General features: G+C 38.6%; 1 protein-coding gene across 1 annotated transcript in view; it reads left to right on the top strand.

Moving 5' to 3' along the window:
• LOC150089906 (uncharacterized) overlaps positions 1-16590 on the top strand; it is a 550032-nt gene that overhangs the window by 140491 nt on the left and 392951 nt on the right. Inside the window, exon 5 of the mRNA XM_090389700.1 lies at positions 15680-15810. Coding sequence (XP_090245826.1) covers positions 15680-15810 — 131 coding nt within the window. The remainder of the gene's footprint in view (positions 1-15679; positions 15811-16590) is intronic.

Here is a 16590-nt window from a genome sequence, read left to right as displayed (position 1 = left end):
TTGGATCTTAGAAAGGCTTTTGATACTGTTGCACATGAAAGACTGCTGCACAAATTGGAGCAGTGTGGCAGTGGAGGCAAATTGCTGCTATGGATAAAGGGATGGTTGAGGGGGAGAAGAGAGGGAGTCCCTCTGGGTTCATTGTTGGGTCCATTGTTGTTTTCTGTATATGAAATATACTGAAAACAACATTCCTATATATGAAAATCACCAGACAGGTCTACAGAGGATGCCCACAAGGCTCAGTTCTGGGCCCATTCTTGTGGAATCTTGTCCTTGATGAATTTCTTGGCATGGACCTGGGAGAGGTCACCTCTCAAGCCTATGCAGATGATCTTATTTTCACCGTTACCGGCGATTCTAGGGCCCGACTGGAGACTTTGGCAAATAATGCACTACAGAAGCTACAGGACTGGGCTAAACACCATAACATACCTCTGCCGCCAAAACAGATTCTATTCTTCTCAAAGGAAGTCTCAGTGAAGCCAGACCGCCACAGATAAAAATCGACAACAGGACCATAAAATTCTCCACTCAACTCAAGTATCTAGGAGTTATTCTTGACAGCAAACTGAATTTCCAGCCACATCTTAAATACCTAAGAAGAAAGATACGTAATTACACCGCCCTTGTCACCACGGTCTCCAGACGGGACTGGGGACTCAATAGGCACACTCTGTCCTTATTCTATAAAGTGATATTTACCCCGATTATAACGTATGCAGCAGGCATCTGGTACCCGAAAGCAATCACTGTTAGTGGTAGAAGAATCCTAGACTCTCTTCAAAGAAACATCCTGCTCGCTACTACCCGTGCCTGCTGCACTGTCAGTACCCATGCTCTGCAAATCCTGGCAGGTGCCATGCCACTGGACCTGGAGGTGGTCCGCTGTGGACTACTCTTCCACCTCTCCAAAGCAAATTCCAAGACCATCCTCGAATTCACAACAGACCCCGCAAACGACAGAACAGCAGAAAAGAAGCGTCTCCTCACGCATCTGCAGCAGGCGTGGCAAGCGAGATGGACTACTTCCAACAAAGGCAAAATCACTAGAAAGTTCTTCCCTTACATTAACAGGGTGTTCCCCAGGCTTCCCCCCCCTGGTTTTCACCTAGTCTTTATGCTACATACCTGTTAACTGGCCATGGATCATTAAAAGGCAAATTGACGCCCCTGGGAATCATCGATGATCCCACTTGCACCTGTGGTGGGACTGAGAGTTGGTCACACCTTATGTATGACTGCCCGCTATATGAGGATCTTTGCTGCACCTTTATCACTTCCTTGACCTACATACCCAAAGACCAAGAAACACACCTGCTTGATAGTAGAGAGGAATATACAGCTTTCATGTGTTTCGCACAAGAGCTCTTCAGCCGAAGGAAAACCTTATCTACAGTTCATGTACCTGCGCCACAATGGTCCCAAGGAAGACAACAGACGGTCTGAGACCATGATGGACTTTCATACAAACTAGACAGTCATGAACTTGACCACCATACCATCAAACGGACAACTATCTGACGATTGGAGTTTGAAAGCTAGCATTGGATCGAATTAAATCCCTGGATTGGACACCAGCCGATGTCGATGACAGAGGCGCCAAATGGCGATTCTATCTGTGATCAATTGTACAGTCACTTTCGACCCCATTCCTTCCCCTTTCTTCGCCTTCACCTGATTGACTGAATGTACATTGACTGGTTGGGGATGCCTTCGCCTATATCCCCTTACTCTTACTTTCATTCCCCCTCTTCTTCTGTACACCCTGTACTACCTCACTCTATCTAATTGCTGCTTTTTTTTTTAATTAATTAATTTATTTTATTATTATTATTTTTTATTTTATTTTATTATTATTATTTTTTTATTTATTTATTTTATTATTATTATTTTTTTATTTATTTATTTTTTATTTATTATTTATTTATTTATTTATTTTTTTACTTGGTCTCCGCTCAGGAAGCTGATTCGACCCTGACGGAGACGAGCCAGAGAACTATGGGCAGCCTGGCTACCTCCTAGTGGTGTGTGCGGGCAACTTTGGGTTCCACCAGGGGCCCTGCGGCCAAATGCCAGGACACACAACAGAACCCAACACAAAACTACACATTCAACACACTACACTTTTTCTGGCATTTACAGTGTTCTGTATTTCTTCACAGTGTACATATGGTGCAGATGTGGGAAACCACGGGTGGCGCCTGACCCTAACACTATGCACACTATGTTGTTTTCTGTATTTACAAATGATATTGATGATGGTATATCAAGCTCAATGTCCAAGTTTGTAGATGATACAAAGGTTGGCAGGGTTGTCAAGGACACTACTGACAGTATACCGCTGCAACAGGATCTGGAAAGGTTGAGCAGATGGGCTTAAAGGTGGCAAATGAAGTTTAACATTGACAAATGTAAAGTAATACATATGGGAAACAGTAACTCCAGAGTAATGTATCAGTTGTGCGGTACTACACTGACAGTGGTAGAGAATGAAAAGGACCGTGGGGTAATTGTGCTGGCAGATATGAAGTTTTCTGAGCAGTGCAGATGGGCTGCAAGAGTAGCTCATGGTGTCTTGTCAATGATATACAGGAATTTTTCTAGCAGGGATAAGGAGGTGATTATTCCCTTGTATAAGGCAATGGTCAGGCCACACCTTGAGTACTGTATACAGGTCTGGAGGCCTCATTTCAAGAAGGATGTAGAGCTGCTGGAACGAGTACAGAGAAGGGCAACAAGTTTAGTGAATGGAACAAAGGGTTGCTCTTATGAAGAAAGGCTTAAGTTTTGCAAATTACAGTGTCTGGAGACTAGGCACCGGCGAGGTGATGTGATAGAGGTGTATAAAGCCTTGAATGGTTTGAGCATGCTCAATGCTGATGAGATTCTTCCTCTTGCTCAGAATAATCACCTGATAGGGCATAAATTCAAATTGAGGAAAGACAGATCTAGGATAGATGTGCAGAAATTTGCCTTTAGCCAGCGGGTAGTTAGTTGGTGGAACAGACTTCCATCCCTTGTTGCGCAAGTTGATAGCCTAAATAAATTTTAGGCTCAGCTGGACTGGTATTTCGAACAAACAGAGGGGTGAAGTGGGAGTGGGTTTTTTTTTTTTTTTTTGGCTGATGCTGCATAAGCTTGCTTTCTTGTATCATATGCCTCTACTAATGGTAATGCTAAATATGGAGTACTGTTTGCTTCAGGTCTCTTTTGCCTAGGAGCCTTGGGAGCACCATAGACCTCTAGTTTTTGTCCATGGCACGAGGAGCCATTCCAGTGAGTCTGTAATCATTGCTCTGGCTAGGCCATCCATGGGGTTTCTTGAGTTTCCCAGGGAGGACACACACAAAAAAAAGAATATTAAATAAAAAAAATGTTGACTACATCAGACTAAATAACTGATTTATGTAGCTGTAGGCAATTGAGCACACAGCAGACCACCTTGCAACAGTGGTTGCCACAGATGTAAAAGATAAGCTGTTATGTGTGTGTTGCACCAATAGTGGGTAACCTCTGGTAAAAAAAAAAAAAAAAAATCCACCATTCATTAATGTTTCTGGTACCAGAATGTGCATTTGAGGATTGAATAGGCTTTAATGCCAAGTATGGAAATATCCCAGTTCAACAGGCCCTCAGAATTGAGAGTATGCCAGACCAGGCAACCTCTAGGGCCATAGGACTGGGTGTAGCAGCAGGGATAATTTATCAGTTACGAGGGCCATATGTTGAGGGTAAATTAAAAGTCATGCTAATTGGGTAATGAAATGGTTTTAGTTGCTGCAGGGGGGAGCAAAATTATTATTATTATTAGCCATATAGTGCAAGGAAGCCTGAGGCTTATGCTGCACCAGCCAAAAAAAAAAAAAAAAAAAAATTCTGACGTACCCTGAGAGAGAGAGTGTCAGAAGTAGAAGGGAATCACCAAGAAAGAGAAGTATGATGATATCCAGCTCAGGACTCTTGGTGTGCCAAGCCCATACTCACCAGATGTGAGCCCCTGGAGTTAGATGAAGCTATTAGTACATTTTTTGTTGCCTAAGGCCAGAAAATTTGGATTAAGGAGTTCAAATAGGTGTAAAATGGGATGGGGAATCTTATAGTGTGGTCTACAGATTCTAAAGGTGAATATTTTCAAAGATGTGGAAGGTAAACATTTCTGCCATAGACTAAACATGGTGAAGGAGGTGGGATTGAACTTTGAAAGATTACTATGAATTGGGGGAAGGACAAGTTCATTTAGAGCCTTTCAGGGATGGGGAGTCTAATAGTGAGCTTACTTTTGTCCTAGAGGCAAAAGGAGGAAATTTAATGCATTTACATTCTAAGGAGTGGAAGGTGGCCATAAAAAATTATTGCATGTTCAGCTCAAAAACCGACATTTTTTAACTGCCAAGGAGAACATACTGCATGCTTCCAAGTATTCCAGCAGTGGAAAGAAGAAAAAGAAATACAAAGACTAAAAGCAGAGCTGAGCATATCATATATATATATATATAAAATTTCTGCCAGAGACTAAACATGGGGATGGAGGTGGGGTTGAATTTTGAAAGATTTCTATGAATTGGGGGAAAGACAGGTTTAGTTAGAGCCTTTCAGGTATGGGGAGTCTAATAGTGGGCTTACTTTTATCCTAGAGGCAAAAGTATATATATATATATATATATATATATATATATATATATCTCTGTAAAAAATGTTTTCCTTCTAGTGATATTTATTTGAGCCAGTGGGAGAAGATGGCGAGGCAGTTACATCACTGCAAATGCAATTAATTGTTGACAACTGCCTCCATAACATTCACCAACCTTGTGCATGTGCTTCACTGTCTAACATTTGAAATTCCATTGAATGTTTTTCGTATATCAATGAATATTGTATATTTGTAAATACAGGCAACCCTCGTATAACACAGTACTTCTACAACACGGTTTTGCTCTAACATGATTGATAAATTGCAGCAATCCTCACACAACATGGTACTTATCAACAAGGTTTCACTCTAACATGGTTTGAGAATTGCTGGAAATCTCACATAACATGGTATTTTTGAACTTTTGTGCTGGGAAAACCGTGGTATTATGTTAGATGTAATTTTCAACGTTTCCATTCCCTTTTATGAATCCCTGCTGTTGACTCTCCTAGTCATTATCGCTTTCGTGATATTTTTCTAAAGCACATTTCTCTAGGTCACTACCATAAAACAATAAAATCAATTTGCAGTTTCTGGTTTATTGGTCTTTTCTGTTAGTGTAATCAGTTATAAATGGGTAGTAAACTCGATCTTCTTGCATTTGCTACCGATAGCTGGAATTCTGTGAGTTTTCACGTTATTATGGTGAAATGTGTTTACTCTTCCACTAAATATTTAATCATATAAAAAACAAATATTTTTTCAGGAACTCATTACTTCATATTGTGTTTGTTGCAACTCGTGCGTGCCTTGTTCTTTGTTATTAATTGCTTATCATTTTTACTGTTTTAAATTTTACAACAAAAAAAAAAAAAAAAAAAGTCAGTGAACAGAAATATCAATTAGTTTGTACACATTAGAGTATGTATTAATTAAGCTACATACATAAGCATAAATTTTTTTTTATTTTGTTAACTGGAAAATATTCTTCCGATTTTTATGTCTCATTTAAAGTGGGGGTACACTGTTGGGAAATCCCTAGGTTAAGTTCTGTGCTATTGAACATGTGCTTGTTTGAGACCATAAAAAATAATTCCGACTTCAAAGAGTGCAGTTTATGACTTTTAAAGAGAGCAGAAGGTACATGAAATCTAGATGCTGCAGAAGAGATTGTGCTTAGCAGCGATGAAGAGGAAGAAAATTAAATGAACGCACATTATCTCACAAATAAGTATCACAGTTTGTAAGGTAAGATGTTTGTTCCGTTATTAATATTTAAGTTACTACTATTATAAAAATAAAGTTAAAATTTTAAGTTATTACTACTATAAAAATTAAGTTTCCGATAGTTATTAAAAAAAATGGCATATTTTTGTTAGCTTTTGAAATGTAACCCCCTTTTTGTACTGGTTCTTAGTCCCGTATAACATGAGATTTTGTAGGAATCAAACTACCGTGTTATACGAGGATTGCTTGTAGTTTAGTATTTTTTAATAAATATTTTAAATATTTGTATAATTTGTAAATATTTCAGTTAAATATTTTAGTCCTCTTTCGGATGCAACAATATTCGTCATGCATTATGGAACCCGAAGCAAAAGGCCTTTGGCTAAAATCTATTATTTGGGTACCACTTGTCTCTGTGCAGTCGGTGTTGTCGTAGAATGGAGTGATTGTATGATCGAGTTCTATGATAGGGTGATTATTGTGAATGCATTTTGTTTCTGATTGTTTTGTGTTGTCGAGGAGGGAATACTTAGCTTAGGTAGGGTGTTTATCCCCCATCCCACCGTTTTAAAATCGGAAAATGAGTTCCCAATTTTAAAACAGCGGCAAGTGGGGGGGGATAAACACCGTAGGCATGTCAACCTAGGAGGAAAGGGGCAGGGATAAACAGTGAGTGGCACCTGCCAATTAGGAAGATGCCAGAAACATCTCCACCAAGACCATCAGGCAATCATTAGCTGCAATAGGTTATGAGAGCTGCCAACCCACCAGAGTCCTATTGCTAACACCGCGATGCAGGATTCTATGCTTGAACTGGGTGAAAGAACATCGACACTGGACCTTGGATGATTGGAGATGGGGGGGGGTCTCCTGGTCTGATGAGTCCCATTTCCAGTTATTTCGAGTAGACAGGAGGGTGCGTATCTGGCAGAAACCATACGAAGCTATGCATCCGTCATGTCAACAAGGAACTGTTCAGGCAGGTGGACAGTCAGTAATGGTCTGGGGCATGTTCAACTGGCACACATTGGCACCTCTGGTATGTCTAGATGCATCTCTGAATGGTCCAGGTTATGTGTCCATCCTTGCAGACCATCTGCATCCCTTTATGGTCATCATGCACCCAGAGGGCAATGGACTCTTCCAGCAGGACAATGCTCCTCTCCACAGAGCTGTGGTGACCAGAACATGGTTCGAAGAGCATTCCGCAGATTTTACCACCATAGAATGGCCTCCCCGTAAACTGGACATGAACCCTGTGGAGTATCTTTGGGATGTAGTGGAAAGATCCGTTTGAGCTTTAGATCCTCCACCCAGGAATGCGACTGAATTATGGACAGCAGTGCAGCAAGCATGGATGGAAATAGCTGTGGAATGCTTTTGTGAACTAGTGGGACCAATGCCTCGCTGTGTGACTGCCCTTATCCAGATAAAAGGTGAGCCTACCCGTTATTAGGTAGGTATCCCCTGATTTCTGTTTGCTCAGTGTATCATGTATATAGATTCATTAAGAGCATTACAAGCTGTATCAGCTTATAATGCACTTAATTATCCAGTTCTGTCTCAGGTTCAGCAGAAGAAACACAAAGATACTTCTCGATGAATGTGAACTTGATACCTGCTTTTGTTGGATCCCTAGCCACATTAGGATTAGGCAAAATCAGCAGCTCCTGCAAATAATCTTAGCCTGTCACTCCCTATACAGATTATAGGCATAAAATACACTCCCAATGGCAAGACTCATGGAATGGACAGACTACAAATAAATTGTCAGATAAAGCCTAAAATCATACCTTGGCAGTCTAGTCTAGTCTAGTCTGCACAGGAATCACAAAGAGGAAGAACTATATGAGTATTGTGACACCATTTTAACAATTATGCACATTATTTTCAAATGTCTGGATCTTAATTGTGCACAACATTTATGTTTTAACACTTTTAACTCTCTGAATGAGCCTTATACACTCAATCAGATTTCATCAAACCACAAAAATATTTCAGAAATTTTTAAATTTATAAAATTATAAATATGTCTAACTATATTTAATTTTGGTTTTTACATTATATATGTAATACATTTGTATTAGTCATATTTTTATTGATGTTTACTGCTTTTGTTTATTTAGTTTTTGATGTGGTGACTTATTTTTAGGTTACCTATAACTTTTTATTGTCTTAAACTTTAACAAGGCACATTATTGCCAAGGGTACACCGCAAACAACATTAAATCATCATCATTGTCATCCTCCTCATTTATCCATTATAATTCTCTTCTCTGGAGAAACCTTCCTGCCCCCTGTATTTCCCAAAAATTACAAGTTGTACTCAAAGATAAAGTCAACAAGTTTATTCTGTCTTCTCAACCTTCAGCCCATGCATGGTATTAAGTACTATAGATTCTAATACCTGTATTTGGCATTTTTGGGAACTTGAGTTGATACATATACACGTATATAACAACTGAAAATTCTGAATGGGAAGCATTCTAGGAAGTAATTGCAGAAGCTACTAGCCTTTTTTATGCCAACAAATAGATACCGTTCAAGGTACTGTCCCCAGTTCACAAAAGGTGAAGTAAGTAACTAATTACAGACCTGTTATTGTTATTTGATTTTTAGGAGCATTAGCAACTAAGACCATATTGCTCTGGGGATATTCGGTGGTCATTCCCTGATCTTTCCGCATCCTCCGTATTTGGTGGTCACAGGCTCAAACCCCGGTCTAATCAAGAAACATGTGTGCTACGCACTGCTGCTCCTGCCCACCTGGCTACGGAGGCACCTTACAGACCTATAAGCTTGACTTCTGTTCCAGGGAAAATAATGGAGTCACTGGCTAAAGAAGTAATTAGACCAAAATGGATGTCAAATGAGTTGATGAGACTAGTGGCAGAGAATAAAAATAGATGGGATGCATACAAATTATCAGAGGATATAGAAACTTACAGTAAGTATAAACTAGTCTGCAATTCTAGTCACTAAGGGATTAGACAACTAAGGCAGGTTACAAAATGTTGCTATTGTAGGATTTTAGGTGCATCAGTGACTTAGATCATATTGTGCTGTTGTGTATTATGTTTGTATAAGTGTGTGTTCACTGATTGATTTTTATATCATGTGAGCTGAAAAACCTGGAATTATTCACGGGGAAAACCCTGTTCCCTTCACCTGAGATCAGCTAACTACAGCCTCAATTGAAGATTACTTTGGAAATTTCCCTGGTCATAGAACGAAATTAAATCCAGATCTCTTAAATGAGTGACAAGTGGAAAAACTACTATACTTTCAGGGATGACCAACAGATTATGAGAAGTCTCTGGCAAAGAAAAGTAGCAAAAACTTATACTTAAGTTAACACTAGGGAAAAAGGGAATTCAGATTGAATAGATATTTTGCATCTACATTCACACATGAGGAATATCTTAGGGGTGGGGATGCCAGAAGTATATCAAATTTTAATAGGGAGTTAAATGATTTTATGATAACTGAGAGTAAAGTAGAAAAGAAACTGTTGAAGCTAAAAGTAAAAAAGGAAACTGGCAAGGATGAGTTCTTTCGAGTTATATTAAGGGAAGCAGCAGAAGAGGCAGGAACCCCTTATCCATAATTATGAGTGCATACTTGGATTCAGGGAGGTTCCTATGGACTGGGGATGTGTAAATGTCACCAATTCACAAATGGAGATTTAAAAATTGAAGTAAATAAGTAATTACAGGCCTGAAAGCTTGACTTCTGTTCCAGGGAAAATAATGGATGGCTAAAGAAGTAATTAGATAGGAATGCAGTCATATGGCAATCACAGCATGCATTTGGTAAGGGAGTGACCTTGTCTGACCAATCTGATTATATACTATGACACAGTAACAAAGGAACTGTATGCAAAAAATAATTTTCACATCGTATACTTCAGAAAAGCTTTTGATACTGCTCCATATGAAAGACTACTGTACAAATCAGAGCAGTGATATTAAGGGCAAGTTAGTGCTATGGATAATGGAATGGTTGAGCAGGAGAGGACAGAATGGCTATCAGTGTGCCCTGCTGTTCTTGGACCAATATTATCAGTGGATTTCTACTGGGCTCAGTTATGAGTCCATTGTTATTTTTGATATTTGTTAATGATATTGATTTAAGCATATTAGGCTTAATGTCTAAGTGTACAGATAGTACAAAGGTTGGCAAGGTGGCTCATGATTGTAATTGGGATATGCTACTGCAACACAATCTGGAAATATTATGTAGATAGATTGAAAAGTGGCAACTGAAGTTGATTGATATTGACATTGACAGATGGAGAAGTACATTGACAAATGCGAAGTGCTGCACATGGGAAGCAGTAATCTCAGATTAATATAGCAACTGTGAGGTATCACACTATCTTCTTCAAGCTTTACAATTCATAAACTGAAATGCTGAATTTCTGCTTAATTATCTCACTTTTATTGCATTGAATGCACACACAAAATCATTTCCTAATGCATTATGTCCAGCTGCAGTAAGTTCTTCATATATGCCATGCATATAGTGCAAACAATAATATTTTGATCCACAGGAAAACTACCTTTGGCGATTCTCCCCTTCTCAAACCAAAGCATTATCTATTATATCCCCAGGGGCTCACATCTGTTGAGTATGGGCTTGGCACAACCAGGGTCCTGAGCTGGATATAATCATTCTTCTCTTTCTTGGTGATTCCTTTCTACTTCTCTCTCTCTCTCTCAGGGTACCTCGGGAATTTTTTTTGTTTTGGCTGGTGTAGCATAAGCCTCAGGCTTCCTTGCACCATATGGATAATAATAATAATAATGATGGATTATGTCACAAATAAATATTATTCATACTGCATCGAGTGTGGCGCAGGATAAAGTCACTCGCGTTCAGGCCTTAGGCAGAGGAGTCTGTTTGAAAAGTTGGAGACAGTCTCCCAAGCAAGACAGTGGAGCAAGGCTACCCATAAGGCTACCACAATAGAAGGGCAAGACCATCCAGCCCCACCAACTGGAACTGCTTCCTGCGCAACTGTGCTAGTAACCATCCAGGAAGGAAGAAAATGCCAACGCATGAAGTGGAGCATTGAAATGAATACGTACATCATGCGAGCATACTATGAAATAACCAGGCTAGAGCCGCTATGACAATGCACAGGTCGCGACTACATACCAAGTGGTTGGAACGATACCCAGATATTCAGGTCACCGAACAGCAATTAGCAGACCAAAGAAGGACCATCATCATGAAGAACCTAATAGCTCCTGCCATCTTGGAAAAAAATCAAGCAGGATGTCAGCGATCAACTACAAAGCACAAAGAATATGGTCAATATGGAACCAGAGGAGGAACATCATACCATGGAACAAGAGGAGGTACAGCAAGAAGAAATACAACCCAGAGTAGCTGAAGTGGAAAGAGACGAAGTCATGATATCCAGAATAGAAGACGAGTGGAAGAGGGCCCTAACAGAATTCAAAGGAATGGATCCCACAAGAACCCACGTGATGATACCTAAGCAGAGGCCAAATAAAATCCTGTGGAGAGTAGCAGACCACCTCAATCGACAAATAATGCCACATTACCTTGACAACCATGGTGCAATGCTGGAGGCTATCCACCAGCTGTATACTGTGCTGCCATAGCAGCTACTAGGATTAAAGGAAAAGAAACGAGAGACCAGCAGCAGAAGAACCAAAAACAGAAGGAACTGCCAGCTTGGGAAAGAAGACTTCAGCAGAAGATAGAATAATTAAGAGTCAAGATAGGTCAGTTGATCCAGTATCAACAAGGTAATAGAAGTAAGGAATTGATTGGAAAGGTGAAGAGCATCCTCAAGAGAGACAGCGTCGACAGCAAACATGAGACCAGAAATCAGAGAATAGGAGAATACTTGGACACACTGAAGCAGAACCTCCTCGCACTCAGCAAGAGACTACACAGATACAAAGAGAGCTCCCAGAGGAAAATAAACAACCGAATCTTTGACGAGGACCAAAGAGCCTTCTACAGGAAATTGGGCGAAGATGAGAAAGCAGGAAGTGGACCACCCGAGAAGAAGACGATCGAGGAGTTCTGGGGAAATATCTGGAGCAGTGAAGTAAGACATAACAGCAGAGCACCCTGGATAGAAGTAGAATGGAAGAAAACCAAGGACATACAAGAGATGAAAGAGTGGGAGATTCGAGAAGAAGAAGTAAAACAGTCGATCAGGAACACCCACAACTGGCGAACCCCAGGAATTGATAACATCCACAACTACTGGTAGAAGAAGCTCACCAGCACACACAAGCACCTAGCAGAGCAGTTCACTCGAATGATAAGGCACCCAGGGAAAATCCCAAAGTTTCTCACCGAAAGGGTCACATATCTGAAGCCTAAAGACGAAGATACAAGAAACCTGTACTAGCAGCGAAAAGGAGGTGATTGTCCCTCTGTATAAGGCAATGGTCAGGCCATGCCTTGAGTACTGCGTACAGGTCTGGAGGCCTAATTTTAGGAAGGATGTAGATTTACTTGAGCCTGTACAGAGAAGAGCAACAAGATTGGTGAGGGGAATGAAGGGATCCTCTTACCAAGAGAGGCTTAAGTTCTGAAAATGGCAGTGGCTGGAGACTATGCACCTGCGTGGTGATCTGATTGAGGTGTATAAAGCCTGGAATGGGTTGAACACACTGAATCCTGATGGGATTGTTAAACTTGCTCAGATTATGAACCTAAGGGGCATAAATTCAAATTGAGGAAAGACAGTTGTAGAATAGATGTGTGGAAATTTGCCTTTAGCCAGCAGGTGGTTAATTGCTGGAACAAACTTCCATCTGTCGTTGTGGAAGTTGATAGGTTAAATAAATTTAAGGAGGAACTGGACAGGCATTTGGAGGAAATGGTGTGATTTTTTTTTTTTTTTTGGCTGATGCTGCATAAGCTCATACACTTGCTTTCTTGCATCACATGCCACTACTACTACTACTATTATATCTTCTGTAGAATTTGCATAAAAGTGAATATTAAAGAATTACACATATCTTCAGTATAGTACATTGGTGGACACAATGGATTTTTGCATTATTGTACATTGAATCAAGAATTTGCTTTTCATATATTTTGCAATGGTCACATTAATCCTTCCTTAATTCTAATAAACAGCGACCATGACGAAAATTATGAAGCAATAGCGACCTAAAGCTGCAGCACCACATAAAACTCACATCTGATGATTTATGTGCTGCAACTGAGGATTTAATTCCCATTATTTCATAATTTTTTCATATTTGTTTATAAACATCTGAAGGAGAACTAACTTAACCAATATGAAAGATTTTTAAAAAGCTTAATTCACCACAGATCAAATATTTTTCTTTCATCCATAATTTGTGGGATAACATGATACCTGCTATATATAAAAAATGATTGGAATCAGTTTGTACAGTTTATGATAATGTGTATCTCATTCACATAGTTATTTAAATGTCACCAAATACCTTTTTAATCAACACCCACCCACCCACACACACACACACACGCACACACACTTGAATGGGTTGAGCACGCTGAATTCTGATGGGATCCTTCCACTTGTTCAGATTACGAACCTAAGGGGGCATAAATTCAAATTAAGAAAAGACAGATGTAGAATAGATGTGTGGAAATTTGCCTTTAGCCAGCGGGTGGTTAATTGCTGGAACAAACTTCCATCTGTTGTTGTGGAAGTTGATAGGTTGAATAAATTTAAGGAGGAACTGGACAGGCATTTGGAGGGAATGGTGTGTTGTTTTTTTTTTTTTTTTGGCTGATGCTGCATAAGCTCATACACTAGCTTTTTTGCATCACATGCCACCACCACTACTACTACACACACACACACACACACTACATGTCATATGCTGAGTATAATGAAACATTAAGAAGAGAAAATTAAAACATCTGAAGTAAAATTGATTAACATAAAAGGTCAGTTAAAAAAATATCCAGACCACTGCAGTATAGTGACAATAAACATACTTATGGGATGGCTGACTTAATCTCCTTTGAAATAGTGTCCTGCCGAGGCAATGCACACTTGGCTCAATGATATTCCCACTCTTAGAAGCATCTCTGGAAAGTCAATTTAAAAATTGCTGATAGCTAAATCATATATTACTCTTTCTTGTTTGTACTTCTTAAAATTGAAGTACAAACAAAGAATTTTTTTTTTCAGGTTAGGAAATAAAAAGTCACATGGAGCTGTATATGATAAATATAGGGGAGGAGTATGTTGGACTTGGGTGCAGATCATGTGCGGCCAAAAACTCTGTACAAATAGTGATGAATGTGACAACATGTTATTGTGGTGAAACAGCCAGGCTTTTGAGTTTTGTTTTTTCTGGTTTTATTCTGCAGGTTTTATTCTGGTTTGTTGAAGTTGAGGGCTATCTAGAGTGCAGATCGCATTCAACAGACTTCCTATCTTCTTTGAAACAACATGCCATGCGAAATCTTATTAACTCCAGAAAACTACAAAAAAAAAATGTTTTAGATATAAAATAGAAACTTTAGTCTCTTAGTTCTTTCCATTTTCTAGTTTAAAAGACTTACGTGTGCAAAATTTCAAACATGAGCATATATTTCAACTTATGTGTATACAGTAAAAATTAAAAAACATTATATATTCAATACTGTTATGATAGCACAAACTTCACTGACGTTTGATCATTTAGTGTTGTTGATGTGTGTTTGCTTCTTTCTTCATCTTCAAGCAAAAAATTTCCCTCATGAACCTTTTAAATCACTCAAAAACTGTTTTCTGTCATAGCATCATCTCTCTAAACTGTAACAGGCTAAAACTTAGTGTGTGTGCATGCTCAAAATGTACCATTGTAAGCCCTGCTCACCAAATATTTTGATTATATATAACCATAATTCATGGGCAAGCTAACTCTAATCTCTAATTCTCCTAACAAACAAAATTTAAGTAACTTTTAGAATTATTTCATTTTCTGTTTTACTTTTAGATGGTATTGAATAGAATAATAAACATTATTAAGTGAGATCTTTGTCTGATTTTGTATCCAACAAATTAATATAGTAACTCTTTCCAGTGATAATAATAAACATAATTGATCTTAAATATATTTATGTTCAAGGATCCTTCCTCCCATTTGAATAGGATTTAATTGAATGTGTCCTCTTCACAATACATGTATTGTATGTCCAGATTTTTATTATTACTTTTTTTTTAACATGCAAAAAATCAAAATATTTTCATCACCAGATATGTGCAGTTCACGCCTCAACCAAAACTGAAACTTATTGACCACATGTAAATGAAAATATATCATATCTTTACATCTGCTTTCCAACTGATTTGCTTTTCTGTACAAGACTTTAATCAAAAACAAAAATGATTTTTCAATGAATATAATATTTGCACATATGCTAACATTCTAATGGCTTCACTGAGTATAGCTGCAGTTAGTATTCATGTCATAAACATGAACAAGAAGTGTAGTGAATTGCAACACATTAAGAGAGAGAATATAATTCGTTGTGAGGGCTATATACATTTAACAACCATTTGTAATGAATATCATCCAGTAATAAAACTATAATGTAAAGTTCAATTATTAAAGAGAATAACTAGTGATTGGCATAATTAAGAGGTCATAATCAAAATGGCATTAGGGAATGACAGCGAAGGAATTCAAACTAACATTACTTAAGATAAACTTCCCACAATACTAATCTTATTTCATTTTAAATGCACATTAGACAAATCATTTTTATGTTTTTCATACAGTTTTGTTATATAAATTCAAATTTTGCTAGTATTTTATTTATGGTTTTTTTTTCCAGAAAATGTTCATCTCTCATCATTACCTAATACAGCATCATCCTATCCTCAGCTAAATCGTCTTAATGACCAAGACCTTCAAACTACACGCAATCTTTTAGAGGCAGAGTACAGCCGAGTGCTAAATCACCAGGTACAATAAATATAGTATATTGTATAATTACTTGTTTTTAGAGTTGTTTGCTGTTTTTATGAATTAGTCATGTATTTATTTTTTGTCATTAAGCTGAATAATAATACAGTGTCTTTAAAATTGCTGTGCAGTTCCATTAATGATATGCAGCCATATAAAACTTTCATTTAAAATTTTTGGTAAAATAACCACCCATAATAATTACAGTTATTATGAGTAGTTATTTTCCCAAACTCTGAAGCATGTTTGAAAAATTAGTCAGTGTCCAAAGAACATGAGGATGCTCTGAATTTAGGCACAAGGTTTGCATTTCTTTCTTGAAATCAACCCCTCCCTTTCAATATGGATACTGAAATGGCAGAGGAGGCTACTTGGAAGTCATACCTAATGATATATGCACTACAACTGGTGGTCTTCAGCTGGGCAGGGGGGCGCCTCTGTAGCCAGATGGGCAGGAGCAGCAGTGCATAGCACACGCTTCTTGATTAGACCGGGGTTCGAGCCCATGCCCGCCAAATATGGAGGATGCAGAAAGGTCAGAGAATGACCACCGCATATCCCCGGAGCAATATGGCCTTAGTTGCTAATGCTCCTAAAAACCAAATAACAAACAAACAGTCTTCAGCTGGGCCAGTGAAGCTCCTTCTGATCTCACCACAACAGAGGAGGTACTGGCAGTTGAGACAGGTAGCATTGCTTTTCTATCCTCAAATAAAGGAAGGTTAACTGTGATCCTCAATAAAGTGCCTACCATTGTAAACCCTTGAAACTGCCAAATGA

Source organism: Mastigoproctus giganteus, chromosome 2 (assembly GCF_048544385.1).
Source record: "Mastigoproctus giganteus isolate SK-2022 chromosome 2, ASM4854438v1, whole genome shotgun sequence".
NCBI lineage: Eukaryota > Metazoa > Arthropoda > Arachnida > Uropygi > Thelyphonidae > Mastigoproctus > Mastigoproctus giganteus.
The sequence above is the reverse complement of the archived record's forward strand: the minus strand, read 5'-3'. Positions and strand labels throughout refer to the sequence as shown.